Here is a 22924-nt window from a genome sequence, read left to right as displayed (position 1 = left end):
ACATTGAGAGCTGCCAACCATTCGGATTTTTCCGTAACTGTTCCGTTAAATCGTGTGAAATCAAGGCGTTTTCATGCTGAAGGTTTTCATGCTTGCTATCACACGGATTGATAACTTGCTTGGGGAGTCGAGAACTTTCGTTAGAAACTTTCTTGGGCTCTGATATTTACACACATTTAATGCAGTCATAAAATCTAGGTTCCTTTTGTATATTGTCTATATCGGTTGTCGTTTTCATCCTTTTATGATTTTGTTTAATCGTTTTTGTTATTTCAGCAGCACATACCAACCTTGGTTGAGCGTACATGATCAGTCTTGAAATGGTATTCATGCGCGGCATAGTGCTGCCGACAATTCAATTCATTCTTTATTGAAACAATAAAACATTTACTTTCAGGTTTTAAAAAAATTCTTTTAATTTTCTTCTACTTTCAATGGGGGCTTGCGTTAGCAGCCATTTGAAAAATCTCTGTATGAACATTTATATTTTTCAGTTTGAATATCTAAAATTTAAAACTCGCTTTTCTGTAAAATAAATTCTGAATTGAATTGAAGACTGGTTCCCTGCCTCTTCAAAGAGCCAGGGGGCGATAGTCTATGGTGGAAATAAACTTTAGGAGTAAACTTTATCGGATGATCGTAGTGGATTGTCGTTTGAAGGAGATGCTACTTATTCTTGCTCAATGTCTTTATTATTTTAAAAAGAAAAAATCGTGGCTCCTATCTATTTTCGTGTGCGGCTTCTCTTCACTTGAAGTCCCTCGAGTTAGTCAGGTTTTTTCTTTCAGCTGTAAATTTTTCTATATAAAATCAGTTCAACACAATCCGATACGTAATCTAGCAATTATCAACATGATGATAGATTCCATTAAGACACTACAATATTCAAATAACAACTATCCAAAAGCTTGCACTAACTTGGTCCACGTCTAAAATAAAACCATTCCGATATTCCCAGTGCCCGTGCCCGTGTGTTACATTTTATGTACGATGTACAACAACACTAGCATGAAGTTTAAGATATATCGTGAACACATATTGGTTGTATGTTTGCATGTACTACATGCTTATTTCTAACATTACATTTACTCTAATTTAGTCTGTTTGATTCTGGTGCTGAGCGGTATAACAAACTGAGAATGTCTACTTCAGAACTTGTACCTTGTCAATTAGGTAAATCATTCAAGTCTTTACTGCTAAAGAAGAAATAACTATTTGGGATTAGGCCTCCTACACGAAGCATTGATATTAATTCGATGAAAAAATTTCTGTTACATTTCAGGTATTTCTATATTCTTGGCAAACAAAAATTCACCAGTTAAGTAAGTATTGGTGTTGACCATGAGATGTTTTCAGGATCAACATAGCTGATCATAAAAACTTATTATTTTATGGTCTATTTTGTATTATAGAATGGTTTTGAGAGTAACTTTCTGTGACCTGTTGGTGACACAAATTGTTACCTCTCTGTAGTTATCAGGAGAGAAATTAGGGGTTGGATTTAGTGTGACAAGTTTTGACCATTAGCTCTTTTTGGTTTGGAAATGCTGCGAGAAAATGATGAAAATTTCAATGAATCTTTCCCGATTCTACTAATTGATGCCGATATATGATATAGCCGGTATAACGGTCTAATTCTGGATTTTCCAAGGGATAAGGATTTGTAAAAAAAATAAAAGGCCATGAATTTTTTTTAGTTCTACAGTTCATCAGATCAAGTCCAAATTTGGTATGAATGTTCTATGGACCAATACCTACAAAGTACATAGCCTTTCTTGGATTTTGCCACAAGGGGGCACCCCTAGGTATGCAGCTTCTATTTCTTCAAATCACACAGCGGAAATATATAAGCTGATAGGCTCCTTGTTTCAAATTGCTTGTCACCATGTTGTTACTATAAAAATCATCTCATCTTTCAAACACTATAGAATGATCGTGTTTGAAATATGACCATTTCCTTTCTTACTTTAGCAGAGCTGCCAACCGTTCCGATTTTTAGGCCAGCCGTAGGCTGAGCCTATTACTTAAAAAATGGAGCGAATTTTAATAAACTGAGCATACATTCATACAAATCATTCATTAAAGTAATATCCATTCTCCGAATCCTAGGGAGCTGAATTTTGAAAAAGGGCCTCGTTAAAATTTACATGAGCTTTTTCCGAAAAATCTGAAGGCAAAAATACCGGTTTAAAAAGCTAATCAGAAAGCAAAGACTCCTCTATGATTGGCTTAGCCGCAGAAATCAGGTTCACGTGAACCCTCTGTATTGTCTTCTGTTTGTAAAGTTGTAGCTCATAACATGTTCTATGAATGAAGTGAGTTTCGCAGTCATTGGGCTTTGCATATGGTCACCAGGGGGCGTTGAATAACGAGAATAACTTTGCATTTCGATATTATATTGGGAACTAGGCATAGTTTGTTACCGCAATCAATTACAAAATTGTAGCTCATAACGTGTTCTATGATTGTGGTGAGTTTCAAGGTCATTGGTTTTGTAAATGGCCACCATGGGACGTTTAACAATTCAATTACTTAGTATTTCCATATTATATTCGCACCTATGCATATTTTGTTACCACAATCAATTGGCAAGTTCTAGCTCATCACATTGTCTATAATTGTAAAGAGATTCAAGGTCATTGGTTTTTGTATATGGCCACCAGGGGCGTTGAACAATTCAATAACATAAGTATTCCCTTATTATATTAGCACCTAGGCATATTTTGTTGCCATGATCAATTGAAAAGTTGTAGCTCATGACATGTGCTATGATTATGGTAAGTTTCAAAGTCATTGTGCTTTGCATATCGTCACCAGGGGGCGTTGTATAGAATAACTTAGTATTTCCATTTTATAGTGGTAACTTTGCATACTTTGTTAGCACAATCAAGTTCAAAATCGTAGCTGCTGACACGTTCTACAATTGTGGTGAGTTTCAAGGTCATTGATTTTTTTCAAGGTCATTGGATGGGAGCGTTGAATATTGAAATTGTTAGATTGTTGAGCATTTGAAACCACTTCCAAGTGGGCATGGCGTCCCTGGACCCCTGGTTGTTCCATAATTTTGCGCAAATGTTTATGAGAAGTGCTCATTTTATGTAACGCAGTCCCTTTGAAATTACTGATAGTGTGGTGGGAAGATTTAAATGTTTGCCAATAGGTTTAAATCCATTTTTTTGTGTCTGATATTAAATTTGTGACCGTTCAAGCGTTGATGTAATGTTTGTCCAGTCTCTTCGATGTAGATGGTTCCAGGGTAGATATCACATGTGATGGCATAAACAACGTAAGTGGAGTCGCATGTGTGGGGTCCAGTGACTTTTGAGTTGTTGGTTGTTGGCCTCAGTGATGGTTTTTGATGAGTTGATGAGAGGACAGAGTTGACATCTAGATTTGTTGCAGGGTGCGTGTATTTGTTGTCTGAGCCTTCTTCGGTGGATAGTTCGCTGCTAATCAGGGTTTTTGCTTAGGTTTGCTGGTTGGCTGTAAGCTATGGCTGGTCTTAGAGGTAGTATGTTGCGTACTAGATGATCATCTTCTTCGATTATGTGTTGAAGATCTGATATCATTCATTGGATTCTGCGTAGGCGGGGACTGTAGGTGACTGCAATGGGGATTCTTTCAGCTTCTTCAGACGAACGCGGGTTGTATGGAAGTGTTCTTTGGGTATGTGAGTAGCGGGTGTGATTTGTTGGTGGATGGTTGCAGGGTTGTACTGGAGTTGGCGGAACGCATTTTTCAGTTGTTGTAGACGTTGGTCGCAGTCATGAGTGTTGGAGCAGATTCTGCCACAGTTAGCTAAGGACAATGATTGCTCATAGGATAGACGGACGAAGAAATACCTTGTTTGGTTTTAGTGGATAAAAGATATAATGAGAAACTTAAATTTTGTTTTCACTAATAAGAAAACTGACATCTCATGCATCCACTTCTCACTACTTGTAACTTTTAAACTCTGTCTTCGACCATATTGACCTTATGGTACTATCGTTTTCATGTAGTGTGAGGTTTGGGGCAGCTAACAGGGGGTTGGCTCTCATGCCTTCTCATGTGAGGATATATGAACAGAAAATGAACATCATCACCTGTAAAACTTCTATCAAACTTTGAATACTGAATCATTCTACATCTACTGTGTCATGAAGGTATGAGGCCCGTGGGCCTCCTGTTCATCAGGGATCCCAATCTTCCGACTTTAATCAGAATTCCGACTTAATTAGCGAACCTATGGTTCGCTTTTGCTATCACTAGCTGATGTCGTCATGCTTCCAATGCATTTGCCTATCGCCAAAAATTTCAGTAAAACGGGTGGCACACGTTTTATCTAGATGGTCCTGAGATCTGATTAGGAACATTTTCAAAATTCAAGTTTTCACAGAATGCGTCGAATAGTGGATTTTTATCAATCGAGATCAAGGTTAATTTTCATTTCATAATATTTCAGTCGCAATGTTGACATTGTGTTTCGACAGATCAAAGTTTCGGTTTCTTCCATTATATTTGTTACACTAGATTATATACACTAGAGACACCGCGCACTACCGCATTTCCTGGTTTATTCACACGCGTATTAACACGTTATTTTTGCTCATTGAAGGTAAGATATTCTATGAATAATGATTGTCAGTGGTCCTTAGTGCCCCGAAAATGTGTACTACATACAGCAAGAAGTTAGTACGGGACCGACCGACAGAATATCAATCCTCTTGTCTATTACACTGTGATTGCAATTAATTTCAATGCAATTTAAATTTCCCTTTATTTCTATTGATCTTACTCATTGTTTTACAGATACCGGTATCCCAAGAGTGAATCACCACCTCGACTCATTGAAGCAGGAATTATAGATTTTTTCGAAAAGAATGTTCCAACCAATACTCTAAGACAAAACTTCTGATATGATTAGGCCTAGCTCCTATCCTACCTTTTGATATGAATATATTATCTGAAAATAAATATGATTATTAAAACAAGAGTTGCCGTTTGAATTTGATCGCTCCTTTGAAGTTTTGAAAGGCAATGTGTATATCGATTTTCCTCTTCCCATCTTGCCACCGGCCCTTGCAATAAGACCAGCGTCTTATCCATTTTAGACATAAAACAAGTCTAAACTGGCTATTAGTTAATGGTCAGGTGAACTACAAGACCGATAAAGATTTGATGTTAAAATAAAGGGGGTAGGGGGTTATGATCAGTTATGACACTTGTGGTGAGTTCCGTAATAATCGACATGCGTGGCTATCCTGAGCGTACATCTAGAAAATCGATACTGTACCGCGTACTGCTACAACAGTATTGTAGGTGGCCACACGCTGACACGATATGAATAAGAAAATAGTGGAACGATGTGGTTTAAACAATAGCATTCATACACGCGTCGCACGCTAGTGAGCAGCGTCTATACATTACTGATCACTAGAGTATATACCTGCGTGCACGTGGTGTCTATTGATTAGCGCACAGCAGTAGTTATGGTTAGACTGACGCGTGTGATGCATACATATCGTCAAACAAAACAAACTATTCAATAAATCAATACCGTATTTTCCGGCCAATAAGCTGACTCGGCCAATAAGCCGAGGGCAGTTTTTTAGCCTAAAATACATGGATTTCATAAAGCTTCGCCCAATAAGCCGAGGCCCTTCATCAGAGATTTTAATTCACTGATTTGTCAATTAGTTCGTCTTAATTGACGATGTAAGAGGCTGACAGTAGCGCCCGCCGATGTGTGAGAGTGCTGTGTATACTATCATCGCCGAGTGACTGTGCTATACATAGACTCACTCAGCTGATTACTATACACACAGCCATACACGCAGTACGCGGCTCACTGCTGATTTGCATATATACTAATGTATGAACTGACACGTGGTAGTACGATGAACTCGCGCGTTATACAAATGTATACCATTGCCGCTGTGCGATGATAGAACAATCAAAGTAAAAATAAAATAGTTCAAAATAGATTATAATTGGTAGTAAATAATGACCTCAAATAAATATCGACCACTTTTCTTGATTTTGACGATCATTGAGAGCATTAGAGTGGCATAGATCAGGAAGTGATTTTTTATGTCAGATCGTATCCGCCCAATAAGCCGATCACAATATTTTGGGTAAAAATCTGAGGCTAGAAAATCGGCTTATTGGCCGGAAAATACGGTATTTTATTTATACAATGTTTTATTGGTTCTCGGCCTAAACGACGTATAATCGATGCGATTGAAGACGTGGCGAACCTCCATCGATGACATGGTCAACTTTGTTAAAATTCTACGAAAAACTGTTTTTGTCTATGGCTGTTTGTCTATGGTTTGATCTGACGAGGTGTCCATTCAGCATATGACAGTGATTATGATCTACACCTTAGTAGTAAGCTTTCAAGCAATTTCTCATGTCAGTCCCCTAACACTTCGGTAATCCGACCAATGTTATTCTGTGATATCGTAATGATGCAGCCCATACACATGCGTAAGGAATTCTGAACTCTCTTGTCAATCTTCACTGATATTTCTTCTCTATCTTGAAGACTTATATAGTCAGCAAATATGTGGTAAAGTCTATTCACAACGAGTTGACGTGCGGCTTTTTGACCACAGGGGTATCAGTTTACAGTAGTGAACTCAGTTGCAGAGTGCATGCTGCGCCAGTTAAGTGGCTTGTTGCTATGGTTTTGTACACAAATTCAGCAAGAGTGAATAACTAGCAAGATTTCACAAGACATGCAGTCATAGGAATATAGAAGAATTTAAGTTTATCACAGATTGAACTCCAATTTTCTACCCAGTCACTCTCTTTTGCGGATGCATCCATATTATATAGTTTGAATCTAATTCAGACGAAGAATCATCGCTGATATTTATAATGAATTTGTCAACCAAATCATTTGCATTTTAAACTGACTTGTGTAATATTAAAGAACCGAGTGGTTGGAGATGCAAGTTATGTGTGTGTGTGTGTGTGTGTAGTTATGCACTCTTGGTGGACGCTGGGCTACAGTGGGTCAGCGCAGCTGTGATGGATCATTTGTGTAGCAGCTATCTGACAGCTCACAGCAGTAGCTGCTCTTTGATGTGGAGAAAAAGCCGCACGTCAGCTCGTTGCGAATAGACTTTAAAATTTTATCCAACTTGATTAGAGGGTAAATTCTTGGATATTGTAATGTTTAAAGCTTAGGAGAACTGAGCATGCATATGTACAGTACCTAATGGTCCTCCCAGGAATTCAAAACAATTATTGTACAATATTTCAGGTATGAATCATTCACGTACAACATATATTTGTGCCCAGAAGCATTTGGACCAATTGATCCTAGATTCATCTGTCAGGTAAACCAAATCATTGAATTGAAATTCATTTAGATATAAAAGAACAATACAAACTAATAATAATGATTATCATTATGTTTATGATTCAATTTGCAGGTAATATTGAAGAAACTTCATTTTTATTTGTAGGCTAGCAGTCTTAAATTTCTTCGTAGATATAATTTTGATTTCAACAAAGTAAGTTAGATATCAGTCTACTCAATTATTAGGTCACGCAAACAATTACCCGAGTTTCTCATCAGAAAGTGACGAGGACGGGCAAATTATATTTTTATTCCCGGTGATTTTTCTGATTGACATTGAAGTGTACACATAAGCTTCCACGTGCGCGCGAGCACTAATCATTGGACTGTTGCACACACACACACAAACACTCGTACAGTTACACTACTATACAGTGATACTGTAACGCAGCTTGCTGGTGCGTACAAGTTTAAAAGGAAAATTTAAACTTTCATGGCAGAGGATGTGCACTGTGTTTTCTGTTTGATAGAATTTGTAATATATTGTAATTTCTTGTGGCCTGAAAATACTAAGCAGCAAACTATGTATAGGTCGAGGTCTGAACATTTAAGTGGTAAAATCCAGGATTTAAAATGATCTACTTACATACGGTACCGGTACCGTCCCTGCACTGTCTGGATCATTAGGTATCTCATGGTGGAGCTCGGTCTCTGATGCTCGCTCTCTTTTTGCCATGTTCAAAATGTGTCTGCACAACAGGTGTAAAATTCCCATAACCACCCAAAACAAATGGAAAAATTTTCTTCATCTTTTGGAAAAAAAGCAGAAATAAGTCATCTTGCATGTTTTCGATGGTTTTAAACAACATGATGACAATTACTCTATTAGCTGTATCGTGTATGAGCCAAATGTCAAGCCTAGCTCATCATATACAGCAAAAAGGTTAACAACTGCATTATAAGTCCGTTAAATACATGTATTGAGAAAACTTTTTACAGGTAATAATAATAATAATAATAATAATAATAATAATAATAACACTTTTAAAGCGCTGTAATTCCATGCTAAAAAGGCAAAGTTCAAAAGCGCTCCGCTAGAGTGTCATAGAATGCACGGAAAAGTACTGTTTTGAGGTGAGACTTGAATTGGACAGGCGACATATCAAGAACTTTTTGATGAGAGTCAATGAATTGGTTCCAGAGTCTGGGCGCACACCGTGAAAATGTTCTTCCTCCAAAATTACACAAACGGTATGTGGGTTCAACTAATTTGTGCTGATTAGCCGAACGTAATGTACGAGCAGGGATGTAGACTTGAATAAGTTCACTGATATATACAGGGGCGGAGCCAGTGAGAGCTTTGAAGGTCAGCAACATAGCCTTGTACTTAATCCTGGCGTCGACTGGTAGCCAGTGCAGCTCACGCAATATAGGTGTAATGTGCTCGAATTTAGAAACACGCATAACGAGACGAGCAGCACAGTTTTGAAGCAATTGAAGTTTACGAATCAGTTCATGCGAAATTCCACAGAGCAGACTATTACAATAATCCATCCTTGAAAGAACAAGGGCCTGAACAAGTGATTTAGTAGCTGTGCAGGTTAAGTTCCTACGTGCCAGCCCAATGTTACGGATGTGATAATATCCACTTTTTAGAACTGATTGAACATGTGATTTCATGATGAGCTCACAATGAAACATGACGCCCAGATTACGAATTGGTTTTTCTGATACAAGAACTTCTACACCAGCAACAGTCAATGATTTGATGTCAACAGATCGGAGGCGTTTTTTCGTCCCAAGTAAGAGTATCTCAGTTTTTGATGTATTTGCCTTAAGAAGGTTGGCCGTGTACCAGTTAAAAACAGCTTGTAAACAAGACTCCACATTCTGAAGCTGTTGTGTAACTTTAAGCGGATTGTTGAGGCATTTAATGAGTTTGTAGGCCTGGGTATCATCTGTGAACCCGTGTCAGGTAATGATTTGCAGAGGGAATCAGTTTAATTTAGTTCACTGTTCACAGATATAAAGATCATTTAGAAGAGTGTTTAAATTTTTAGCCCGCTGAGGACTTTTTGTCCGTAGACGGAAACCAGTTATTTTGGAAAGTTTTAAAGATGCTTCAATGTAATGTCTTGATATTTGGTTTACACATGTGTCTACCCTAGACACATCTTCAGCCCAAAAACTGAACAATCAATTGCAAAGTTGTAGCTCATGTTATATTTTATGATTTTTATGAGTTTCAAGGTCATTGGTTATTCTATGGTCAACAGGAGGCATTGAATAGTTGAATAATTCACTATTTCCGTATTATATTGGTACCAAGGCATATTTCGTTTTTATATCCAATGCAAAATTGTAGCTCGTGGCATGTTCTATGATTGTGGTGAGTTTCATGGTTATTAGTTTTTGTACATGGTCACTAGGGGCATTGAATATTGAAATTGTCAGAATGTTCAGCGTTTGAAACCACTCTCCAAGTAGGCATGGTGTCCCTGGACCCCTAGATCTTATTTTTATCCCAGTTAGGACTTATGTCCCAGTGGGCTATTGCGTTACTTCTCGTCTTGTCTGTCTGTAAACGGAATCCAGTTATTTTGGGAAGTTGTGAAGACGCTTCAAAATGAATGGATTGTCCTGATATTTAGTTTTTACATATATCTACCCATCCTCCCTCTGCAGGGACTCGAACCTGATGGCATCGCTACACTCAGCCAGGGCACGAACCCCTGCATCAGTAGACCGGGTGCGCAGGTACATGCGCAGCTTTCCGACCGAAAACTGGCGGCACCAATCAGATTACTCGTTGTATAATCGTTTAGGCAAATTTCAAGGAAGAACTATAAATGGGAAAACCCGGGCTAAAATAAAACGGGATTTCTGATTGGCTAAAAATCACATCATCTGAACTGCGCATGTATCTGCGCACGTGGTCGATTATGGCAGGGTTTCGTGCCGTGGCAATCTCGATGCCATCAGGTTCGAATCCCTGCCGGGGGAGGATGATATCTACCCTAAACACATCTTCAGCCAAAAACTGGCCCAGTCAGAATCAATATGGCTGACTTGTGGCCATTGTTGTTCGCAAAAATCAGCTCCTTCACATTTTTGAAATTTTGAAATTGCTTTTATATTTGTGACGGTTCGTAAATTCCTGCTTGAGGTTTCCCTGAGTCACAAGTTAATTAGGATCCTGGAGATTAGAGTAGAGAACGAACAGCTCGTTGAACATGCAGAGCAAAGAAGGACCTGCGACAACAGATATATTTTGCATAATCACGTTCAATTGCAATATTAAACTCCAGAGATAGGGCTCACTTTCAATTGCATCCATCCATCGGTCCATCCATAGCCAGAATCTTGAAGCTTTGATTTTAGCTTTGTGGTAAGTTTCAAGGTCATTGTATATGTTCACCAGGGGCACTGAATATTGAAATCGTCAGATCGTTGAGCAGCATTTCAAACCACTTCCATAAGTGGGCGTGGTGACCCCTAATTTGATTCGACAAAGAATATGTTTATCCTGCCACGGTTTCGTAGAAATATTTATTTCAAAACTTTGTGTATCTATTTATAGTTTATTTATGAAGGCGTCTCATTCTTGAATGAACCACAAGAGACATTGTTGCGCAATCATTTACTGAGTGGTGATATGTTTGCTGGTATAGATAGGTAAGTTGAATTTCAAGCTCTGAATGATAGGTTTTACCATAGAAATATAAGCGAATGGGAACATCGATTCTTCTCAAAGAAATCTGCTAGTGGTTTGTGTTTTTGATGGCAGCCTCTTCATTGGGAATAAACAATAGATTTTCTGGTTGCCGGTCTCTTCTTAATTAGCTTTTTTGAATTACCTATATTATCAACAGTTTGTTGGTAGTCTGCTATATATCAAGTATAGGGTACGTTATATTGCGGCACAAAATTTAATTGTAATACTTACGGGTTTTTTTTTTTCTGAAGCTAGTAGAATTTATGCGTGGAGCTCCGGCCGGTAAGCTTCGAACGGATGACGCAAAATTTCCAAGAAAAAAAAACATTGAAAATTCTTGACCTATATTAGTGTTTCCGACGTGAATACTGAAAATTTCTCGGAATTTCGGTGAATGTCGGTGCTTTCAACGTAATTGTGGCAAAGCCATAAAATGGCTAGCATAATAATTCGACATTCATACTGCGCGTGGTTCAGTATAATATATATAATTTGTTCATTGTGAGGAATATAATGAAGTCGGCTATCTTATTTGGTATACCAAACTTAGCAAGGATGACAATTTCAATATAGCACTAGCTTTGATTTGTTTTGTTATTGTCTTATTTCGACAACAAAATACATCCTTTGAAAAGGTTAGATGATGATGCCAGCCAGTAGCGATTACGTACATACACACTGTAGTGCCTGACAAAGTGTACTATACTGTGGATACATGTATATACACACGCCCGCTGTGTTGCGCTTTCAATACTGGTGCTTATTACCTTTATTGTCATATGGAGTAAGATTACCAGAATCTGAATAAAAATTCACCTTGGCACCTTGTCCAGTTGCCGCCTGGACCGAAAAATTATTTTGTTTAAGGGTAGAAGCTGGTCCATATGGACCTACTACTATAAATCAACCAAATTGGATGAAATTTGGTGGGATTTTTCATACACACATAAGCATTCCTCACACCAAATTTTTGAATCCTAGGTGGCCCGTTGCTATGGCAACAGACCATCAAAATTTTGGGTGTGGTCAATTTTTCAAAAAAATGGTTTGACCTCTAAATGAAATCTTTTAAGTAAATAACTACCTAATCATTATTTTAGATCCCAAATTACATAATAAGACCATTTGCATGCATTTTGGTTTGATATAAGGGGTCAAAATTCAGTGCCTACTGCCACGCCCCCATTTTGGGAAAAAAATTTTCCCAAAAATCCCCCATGCATCCAAACCAAAGATACAATATATGAAAAAGATGCATTATTGCATTGTTATGTAGCTTAGAATGTTATAATGAACCACAGAAAATTTCAGGCAGCTATGTTGAATACTTTTTGAGAACGATTTTTTGCCAGCCGGCAATACATGGTTTTGAGAAAATCGCGATAAAGAAACCAATAACGTTGTACCTTCAAAATATAATGTTTGTTTTGTATTTATTCATTGATATCACAACATCCAGCTCCATAGGCTTGTTCCAGATCATCTTCCACATCTTCCTTCCTTCTTTTAGCCAGTTTTTTCTCCAGTCTTTTTTGTTTATTGGCAGGTTGGGCCCTTTTTTCCGATGCCTTTTCGCGCTGGAAGTCACATTTTTCAAGGTATAAACAGCTCTCCTACATCATTTGTTAGATCAGGGTCAATTTGTTTTTGTTGTTTGACCTCATCAGGGTTTTTTCCCCTCTGGTATAACAGATTTATACCAGCACCAGTCATCACATCTCGTATGCTGGCGCTCAGGCGGACAATTCGGAGTTTGAGTTGAATGAAATAAAATAGCCCATATTGCATTTTGCATCTCTTCTATAGTGCCATTATTCATAATGGCATTTCTGAAATAGCTTTGCCACCTCAGCATTCTATCTTTGGTGACTTTTCCGCGACCTCTTATTGTTTTGGCACCACTTTTTTTAATACTTTCACGAAGAGAATTCATACCGGTAAACATGCGCTTCTGAATATGATTCAGGCATTCCTCTAGTTATTTTGTGCTCATCACCATAAGGGTTGAGCATTATTAGCTCACCAAGGGTCTTTTTTGATCTTAAAATAGGGATTGTCCCTGTTGTTTATTTGGTTTGTAAATTTCGTTAGATTTTTTGATTGAGTGTCCCTTACAGACCCACCACACCTGCTGGGAGCGAAACAGGGGGTTTGATTTTGAAATCGGAAATCGAAGTACAGATATAGTTGTTTGCTCGGCGGTCTAATTTACAGAATTTTCTTTTTTAAATAGAAGTACATAATTGGAAATTCGGTTCCGGTTCATTTAAACAATCTTCCAAGCAGTCTGAAACGGCAAGCGACTGATTGGGGTGAATTTTTCTGGCTGCCTAATTTAATACATCAAGATTTTGGAAGTAGCTAATTACAAGGGTGAAGATCATTTTGTCCATTTTTATATTTTTTTGGTCGTTTTCTACGTGTAAATAGTCCGAAAGTTTATTGTGGTTTTTTTCTTGGGTAGATGTTGATGTAGAAGTCCTCTAAGTTGATTGTTCCACGTGTTGACTAGATAGAAAGGAAGCACATTTCGAAACGCAAATTTTCCAGATGAGAGTATGGTCCTTGGGTATCCAAAGTGTAGTTTATGACATCGACGGTGCAGCTCCGATGAGGATGGGTTTCTCCGTCAAGGGGAGCGCAATCGGTACTTCACATCTGGTGCTGAGTTTGCCTAAAAGGAAAAGTTTTTACACAGGAGCAGTTTTGTGTTTCTAATATACAGTGCATAGGTAGGTGTGTGGATGCGTCGCAATCAAACGGACAGTGCTATGCGCATTGATGGACCGTCACCACCGCGCGTAAATAGACTGAGCTTGCTATTCTGAAGCCAAAAAGGAGGCAGCTTTCCAGCTATCGCGGCAATGAGACTGAGTTTACAGTCAAAACATCAGAAACAGTAAACTTAATGTAATGCGTATGTGGTGAAATAAAGCAAAAGTGGTCAGACAGTTCTATGCGTATTGATAGACGGTCGTTCCGGTTCGATCCATATCAGAACATACCTCAAGTGTCAAAATCGGGGTATGTAGGTGTAATTAATAAAAGAAAATGGCGTTGGGTTTAATTAATAGACTACGCTAATGGTATCGATTGTGATTCTGTTTACTGCATTCAGTCCGCTTGCGTCCAGATGTATAAGTATATTGTTAAGACTCCAAATATGAAGGGTTTTGTTGAAGCATGATTTCTTGGTTTAGGCGATCTATTAGTGAGTTTTTGAAATAAATTATAGTGTTGATGCGGCCAGAGCCTTGTTCTAGATTGTTATGATTTTTGTACAAAATGGATTGTGCGAGAAACAAAAGATAGTTCGCGAGTGTGCGTTTGAAGAAGTCTCTTTCTATTGTTTTAGTAATTCCTGTGTAGACGATGTCTTGAGTGATGTTTATAGGTGTGTTTAGTATGCGTTGAAAGATTTGTTGTATACGTGAATATAATTGCTGTGCTTCTGTGCATGAATATACTACATGGTCATTCGTTGCCGCGCGTCCACAAATTTTACAATTTGGATCAGTTTTAATTTTCCAAAGTACTAATTTTGAAGCTGTTGCAAGAGTATTATGTAGTAATTTCCAATGAATATCACTAAATCGTCTATCGATATGTTTATTATAAACTTCATTCCAAATTTCCGGCCAATTCAGATCAGTATTTAAAAGTTCAGTAATTTTGGTTTGCCCAATCGGTGTGATTTGATGGAGATTTTTTAATAATAGTATTCTATAAATTTGGGATGATGAAAGTTTTCCTATAGTACAGTCTATATTATCAAATTGCACATAGATTTTTGGTAATTCACCAGGATCTAAATTTTGGTCAGATAGAATTAGTTTCCAATGTTGCGGAATCGCATTGTATATACACGTGTGTTTTAATCTATTTGTTAATGGTGTTTCGTTAAATGCTTTGTAGTTCCCACGATTATCGAATAGATGTCGTAGATTGGTTATACCGTGATGTATGTATTCTGTGAAATTGATTTTCTTGTTGAGTTTAATTTTTGGGTTGCCAAAAATAGGTTTTTGCAGAATTTCGGTAATGGTCTCAGTTGGAACTAGATGTTTTTGAAAAACTGTCCATGATTTAAATAGATGTCTGTAGTAGTCATTTGTAATGACTTTTTTTGGTATTTCATTGTGAATCATGTTTCATATATTCCAGCCTGGGCCTAGATATTTTTGCAGGTTGTAGTTGATTAGTGGTTTCCAGTGAGTAGGTTTTAGAGCATGGTTAATTATCGTCTTAATTGCCTGTGTTTGCTGTCTGTATTTGACGCTGTGTATGTCGAGGCCTCCGTGTTCGATTTTTTTGTGTATTATGTCTTTACCGACAAGGCGTTTTCCATTGTCCCATAGGAAATTGATGGTTTTTGGTTCGAAGATTTTGATATATTTATCTGGGATTGGAAAAATTTCGGAAGTGTACCATAACATAGGTAATATGAAAGAGTTTATGACGACCTTTTTGCCGTGTAAAGATAATTTAGTTTGGCGCCAAAGATTTATGACATTTTGAATTTTATTTATTTTCGGATACCAGTTTAAATCATCACCATTCTCATTTCCGAAATGAATTCCATAAATCTTCATGGATTTCTTCCAATTTAAGTCTAAAGGATTATCGTTTCTAGTTTTCCAAGATCCTAAGCACATACACTCAGTTTTGTCTTTATTAATTTTTGCACCCGATGCTCGTTCAAATAAAGTTAAAGTTGTAAAGGCTTGATTCAATGATTCTAAGTCTGTTAGACATAGTGTAGTGTCATCTGCGTATTGTTTGATTTTAATTTCTGTGTCGTCTGGTAATTTCACTCCTTTAATGTTGTTATTTTCGCGTATTTTAATTGCTAATGGTTCCGCTGCTATTATTTAGAGTATTGCACTCATGGGACACCCCTGTCTTACGCCTCTTTCTAAAGTGAAGGGTTTAGTTAAGAAGCCGTTACTTTTGATTCTAGATTTTGGATTTGAATAGCAAGTTTTGATGTATCGAATTAGATTTTCTCCAAAACCGAAAGATTCTAAAGTTTTGAACATATATTGCCAGTCAACGCGATCGAAAGCTTTCATTTGATCGGTTGTTACTAAAATGCTTCTAAATTATCATTATTAACGTAATCAATTAAGTCTCTAATTATATGGCCATTGTCTTGGATTCGATGTCCCTTTACACTACATGTCTGATCTGGGTGTATTATGTCTGTTAGGCAGTTAATTAATCTGTTAGCGAGAACTTTTGTGAATATTTTGTAATCTGTACATAGTAACGAGATTGGTCTCCAATTTTTCAAGTCTGTTTTGTCATTTTTCTTATGAATTAATGATGTAATACCAGTTTTCATTGATTTAGAAAGTCTATTTTCTTGTATACATGCATGTATTAATTGTAGGAAGTCATTTCGGAGAGTATGCCAAAATATTCTATAAAATTCAATAGGTAGTCCGTCTATACCAGGGGAATTATTATTTTGAAAAGATTTTACTGAATTTGTTAATTCGTCCATATCTATGAGTCATGATGTGATTCTTTTTAGCGCGTTGTTTTTCATAATTCGCAAAGAAAGTACTTGTTTTCTCTCCGAATTCTCTCCACTCAATCTTAGATCTAATCATAGCACTTTTTGCTTTTTCAATTTCAAAATCACGAATACACTTGGTGAGATATTCAATTTGATTTTGGTTAGTGTTTACTCCTATATCAGAAAGTTTTTCGAGAATGAATAATTCAGATTCTAATGATTCCTTAAGATTGTTTTTAATTCTCCGGAGTTCCGATGCAAATTTTATAGATCTTTGTTTTATCTGAGTTTTGCCCTCTTCCCACCATTCAATAATTGAGTCATAAAACTGTTTGTGATTTTGCCACTGTGCCCAAAAGTCTGTTATCATAGTGATGTAATTAGGGTTTTTAAGTAGTTCTTTGTTGAGATGCCAGTATCCCTTGCCACGTTTGACTTGAGAAGTGTTTATTGTCAATTCGACGATCTTGTGATCGGAATGAATAGAGTTGACGTGTTTCACCTGTTCTATGTCTGATTGTAAAGTGTCTGACACATAGAATCGATCTATTCTTGTTTTAATGACATTGTTATTGCGTTTTGCTACTCTAGAGAAAGCTGTTGTGTCTGGGTTTTTAAGTCTGTAAGCGTCTGCTAATCTGTTTTGTTGACATAAATTGGCTAATTGTTCGGAGCCACTTCGTATTGAAGAATTGACGGATGTTGAATCACGATCTATAGGACTTTCTATACAATTAAAGTCCCCTGCTATTATTGTATGCTCATTAGGGTTGAGATTAAGATAATTACTGATATTGCTTAGGAAAATTTTCCTATCATGTTCCTTATTTGGGGCATATACGTTAACGATATTGTAAATTTGGCTGGACAAGGATGTTTTCAAGGATATCAATCTCCCTTGTCTGTCTATAGTCTTATCTAAAATTGTATATTCTAAAGATTTTCGAATACCTATGGTTACTCCACATTTCCTTTCGTTTATAATATTAGATATAATCTCAAAATCTTTCCTCAAGGGCTTAAATATTTTTTGAATTTCATAATCATTCGATATGTGAGTTTCTTGAAGTAAAAATATATCATAGTTTTTAAGTCTTTCAAAAATGCCAAAAATTCGAGCATTTGAGAAAACTAAGCCGTTGCAATTTAGTGATAGTAATCTAATACATTCTAAAGTATCCGCCATTGTATGTTCTTTTTTTACCTACATAATTAGTGAAAATTCTACATTACCTTAATTTGATCTTTTAGTCCTTGGTTTTGGTTGACTTTTTGGTTGACTCTTTGGTTGACTCTTTTTCTGTGGTCGGACTGGTGCGGGTGGTGCAATGCTTGAATTTGTTGTCTTTGCAGCAGTTTCTCTCGCATCGTCCGTGTAAGATTCTTCGTCTTCAGTTTGGGCTGGCTTCTCCTGGTCGATTATCGGGGACTTCTCGTCTTCCGAAGGCGCCTTTGACTTGTGCGACTTCTTCGGCGTTTGAGAAAATTTAGTTTGAGATGATGGCCTCTTTCTCGACTCATCAGTGACAACGGCCATTTCTGTCGCCACCTCATCTTTGTTCTCAGATGCTTCAGCCGGTGTTGGGTTTCCTTTTTTCATCAATGTTAAAGAAACGGTCTGTCGGAAATGGATTTGACGGCATCGATCGGGTGTATGGGTTGGTGAGTACATGCAATGTTGCACTCAACCCAGGTGTGATTAAATTGTCCACATATCACGCAATGTTCAGGCTGACCGTTGTAATAGACCCTTACAAGAAGTAATCCATAACGTTTCGAATCAAGAGTTATATTCAGTGGGATAGGTGATGTAATAGCTACCTCCAGTACACGTTTCTCACCGTTCTGAAATGTTGTTTTTCCTATCGTCGGGTGATAGGATCCCGTAAGGATGTTTCCATATGGTCGAATCATTTTGTCTACCGCTTCGTGAGGGCAGATCGCAGGTATACCTTCGATCCTGACGATGGTAGGAGTCTCCAAAGCCGATCGAAACTGTATGGTCGCTCCTCTAAACATAATCCTGTGGATTTTTAGAATGGTGTATTGTTCGTCAGATCCACAAAATACTCCCACGTTGTAAGTGTTGAAGTCAATTACTTTTTCAACACATCGGCGAGCCGTATCATCGTTTGCCAAGATTTCACATATCTGGTCAGTTTCAAGTTTATTGTACTGAACCCTAACTTTAGGGACCAGTAAGAAGTTTTCGAAGTCCTTAGCCATCGTGTTGTTGTATTTGAATGTCTTCGCCTGGAGTAGAGCCATATTTAGTCAATTGAAGAGCGCGCCGAAAGTACGTCCGTACAGTAAGCAAGAGCCGAAAGGGTCTTACTGTCCCCATCAGCAGTAAATGTAGTATACCTGAAACTCGTAGCATCAACTGAACGCTGCCATAGAACAAGAGCCATTGCAGGTTCCATGTTACCTGATGGCCCATCAAAGTTTTGTCACAATTTCCGCGATGCAATTCCAACCAATCCAATTTTTCCTGTCCTCCTAGTTTTTTCCTCACAACCTTACAATGAAAACAGTACTTAGATTTTATATCAAAGTCCAAAACAAAACCAGTAAGGCTATCAATAATAAAACCTATTCCATAAGGGGAAGTGAAACCCCTTTTCATCCACGTGCCATCATAACTGACAGATATGTTCAAAACATCCGCATCTGGGTCACTCCCAAGATCTATGTAACTAATCTAACTTATCCGTGCACAGTTTGTAGGGAATCAACTGAGCTTCTGTCATTTATTGCTTCCCCAATAAAAAGAGAGATATCATTGTATGTTTTATGATGAAACCCAGTGTATATGTTCATCACCCCTAGCAACTTATTCATTTGTGTGCAACCTATTCCAATTTCCTTGGCTGCCAAGACTGCCCGCCGGTTTATCTCGAAGGGCCTGTTTCTTCCAAAGTTACCTACAGTTTCACTACTCCAGACACGATTCAAAACAGCCCCACAATCTGAACATACCACTTTTATCTTAACTGAGCATCCTTTGCGTGAGCCAATTTCCGTTTTTGTCATTCGATCTAACTGACAACCATCACAAAAATATTCAACATCACCAAATAATGAATCTAATTTACTAATCTGAAGAACAATATACTCATTTTGTGAAATATTGACAACTGTTCTTTCTCTTTGTGGAACAGGCTCATCATGCAAATCACTGTCTCTAAATTTATCAAATTTGCGCTTTGTTGCTCCTACAACTGCTTCTGCGGGATTTGGCTGAACGGCATCAGAATTAGTAGCTGTAGTTTGGCTGGTGCTTGGTTGAGGTTCAGAACTAGTACTTGGTTGAGGTTCAGAACTAGTACTTGGTTGAGGATCTGCACTAGGACTATTAGTCCTACTAGACCTACTGGTGGTGGAAGAGGTTTGTTGCTTAGCAGATTCTGAATTTTTTTTAGTAGTCTTTTTTGGTTTTGCCTGTTAAGGTTCATCTCCTACCTCCTCAACTATCACAAAATGTTGCTGAATTTCTTCAGAATCATCACATATTACAGAATTGTCACTGTCAGTCACAGAAAACGTACTTTTATCAGTGACGGTGGTGCTTACTGACGAAGACGACAAATCTTTCTTTTTCCTACCCCGTGTTTCGTTATACGGCGCCTCTTCCCTTTGAATTTATTCGCGGTAGAAGGCTTCATTGTTCATTCACAATGAACTGACGAGTAATTGTCCATTTGATCAAAATAAAACCGGTTTTCAAAGAATTCTTCCATGTTTGTTTGTAAAAGTTTACTTCCACATTCCAGCGTGTTCAATCGGGTTACCGTAGCGACGGAGAAATTTGATCAACTGCGCGTGCGTAATTGGGTACGGAGATTGCCGAAGCTGTATGCTAATGAGCGTCCTCCATATATGGATATCCTCGGCATCCCGACACATCATTTATTATTCGTATTTCCCCGGAAGCCTCCGAAGATATCCTTATATGGATAATTGCGTCAGAACGAGGTGATTCTCAGCTTTTCAATGGTACCCAACATGTCCGGTAAAAAAGGATTATTGCAAACACATATTACGCTTCGAAAAATGGTCTAATTGACCCAAAACAAAACGATTTTCTCAAAACAATGGAATGACATGTTTACGAAAACATCGTTTTTATAGTATTTTGCAATGTTTGTGCAAAAAATTGTTCAGCAAGATTAAAATAAACATCCCAAAGAACCCGGAAATGAGTGTATCTCAAAACTGACAAATATCCCGATTTTCCCGATGTGGGTATAAACAGAGTTCTTTCTCATATAACTTTATGCGTGTTTCCGTGTGATTCGGTCAGGGAACCCTGAGCATTTCCCCTTTTAAGCGCTATATTGTTCTTTCTAGTTTCGTCTGCTAGCTCGATGAAATGTTCCGCTGGTTAAAAGTTATCATCGAATGAAAGAAATTTTGTCTTGTCATTCAGGATATGAGTGGTGGCACCACAATCCACGAGTAAACTGTTATTACCAGAATTTATTGTATACCCGCTGTTGTTATCGGAGTTCACATTAAAAATCACCAAGTTTTTATCGCTTCGTCTACGAATTTAGCTGCATCGTGACCTTGTCCTCGTTGTAGTTTCTTACAGAAATTACCTCTTATTCAGCAGTATTTGCACCATCCCCGTGGTCTGTTTTGTTTACAATCTTTCGCAATGTGACCTGGTTTATGACATCGATAACATTCAACCTGACGGCCGCTTTTGACTCCACGATTCTGTGGCGTACCCCTCGCACTGCTGTGGTAGTTTGTAGTATTTACATGTAACACACTGTCATCATACGCACTCGACTGTGATTGAGCTTTATTCGTTTCGGCAAAGTTTCTCAACGCAACTTTAAATTCTGTGAAAGATATCCCAACTTTTTTATTGATAACCGTTGTAAACGGCTTAAATTCTTCGGGTAAACCTGTAATGATCATTGCCACGAGTAAACTATCGCTTATGTTCTCTTCAGCAAACTTAAGGAAGGCAGCAGCTTTTTCAGCTCCTAAAACATAATCAGTCGTGCTCTCATCGGCACTCATTTTCAGAGACGTGAGTTCATGGTATAAACTAATTATTTTAGGCTTACCCTTTGATAGGTAATGTTCACGTAGAGTTGAAAGTCCTTTTTCACCATCGTCTTTTGCATCGCTCATAATTAGGGATAACGAACGATCATCGAGGCATTATACGAGCTCGGTGTACGCTTCAGCCTTCTTATTCACGAGCTGCTCGCCCACAAGTTGTGATCTTCCGGTCACCACATCGTGCATTTTCTTGATTCTCATATATCCTAAGAATTTGGTTTCCCATAACTCATACTTGCCCTCATCGCCATCATATACAGGTGCTCGAGACCTGGGCCCATAACCTGTTGCCATTTTCAGGGGATCTCGATGGATGATGACGGATTATTATGACAAAGACGGTTAAGAATTAACAATAGAGACCGGCTTCCATTGTGATAAAACTATCTTGAGAGCCTTTTTATTGTGGAGCTAAACTAGATACTACATAATCAAATAGATGGCAGCACTGCCCATATTTCTTTACAGGGTGCAGCAAAACTAAATGCAAGCAATAAGTTTAGCTAGGGTACATATTCTAACATGAATTACTGCACAAATTTCAGCGGTCGATGCTTTTAATCAACAAATATTGATATTCTATTATGAGAATATCTATATTTACCATATAGCGCCATCGATTGATAACATTTATTTTTGAGACGTGTACGTGATATCTCAAAACTCGTTTGAGAACATTTCATGAAATTTATATTAGATGTGTATAATAGTATGATGTGATAGATTAATGAAATTTTTATGGTATGTGTATGATAATATGAAAAGGAACTGTATTGTTCTCGGAACTTCTCCAATTCAAGATGGCTGACTTATGGCCTACATTCTGGTCAAAACGGCATGTTTTGAACTTTTATGGACTTTTGCTTTAGGGCAGTCCATTTTGTAATCGCATATGAAACTTTCTTCCTTTGGTACAAAATAATTTCCAAACGAGGCTTAGTATCTCTTTGGAACTTTTAAAACATTCAATGCAGTAATAAAAGCTCTAACCCTATCGAATTTCGCCAGAATCTGTTGCTTATTTATCAATTTAGTTATTTATTTGTTGTTGGAACTACATTTCTTTTCGGAAGAACACATGCCCTTTTACGTACATTCATTCTTTACACACGTTCCTGACACATTTACTCGCTGCTATGCGGTGTATTGATCTGTGCATGTATATCAAAAGTGCCTCGTGAGTGGCCTAGTTAAAGTTTTCTTGGAAACTGCAAATGAATTAACTGGGTTCAACCAGGGTTTGTCGCGGCTGGCCGTGAAAAGCAGTGAATTTTATAGAAGGGCAGTGAAATTGTGAAAGAGGGAAATGAATCTTGGA

At 37.8% G+C, this 22924-nt stretch overlaps 1 protein-coding gene across 1 annotated transcript in view; it reads left to right on the top strand.

Annotated features, from left to right (window-relative positions):
• LOC141899886 (poly(A)-specific ribonuclease PNLDC1-like) overlaps positions 1-22924 on the top strand; it is a 146434-nt gene that overhangs the window by 35709 nt on the left and 87801 nt on the right. Inside the window, exons 3-7 of the mRNA XM_074786491.1 lie at positions 1100-1173; positions 1283-1322; positions 7253-7328; positions 7458-7505; positions 10872-10966. Of these exons, the coding sequence (XP_074642592.1) occupies positions 1100-1173; positions 1283-1322; positions 7253-7328; positions 7458-7505; positions 10872-10966 (333 nt within the window). The remainder of the gene's footprint in view (positions 1-1099; positions 1174-1282; positions 1323-7252; positions 7329-7457; positions 7506-10871; positions 10967-22924) is intronic.

Source organism: Tubulanus polymorphus, chromosome 2, assembly GCF_964204645.1.
Source record: "Tubulanus polymorphus chromosome 2, tnTubPoly1.2, whole genome shotgun sequence".
Lineage (NCBI taxonomy): Eukaryota > Metazoa > Nemertea > Palaeonemertea > Tubulaniformes > Tubulanidae > Tubulanus > Tubulanus polymorphus.
The sequence above is the reverse complement of the archived record's forward strand: the minus strand, read 5'-3'. Positions and strand labels throughout refer to the sequence as shown.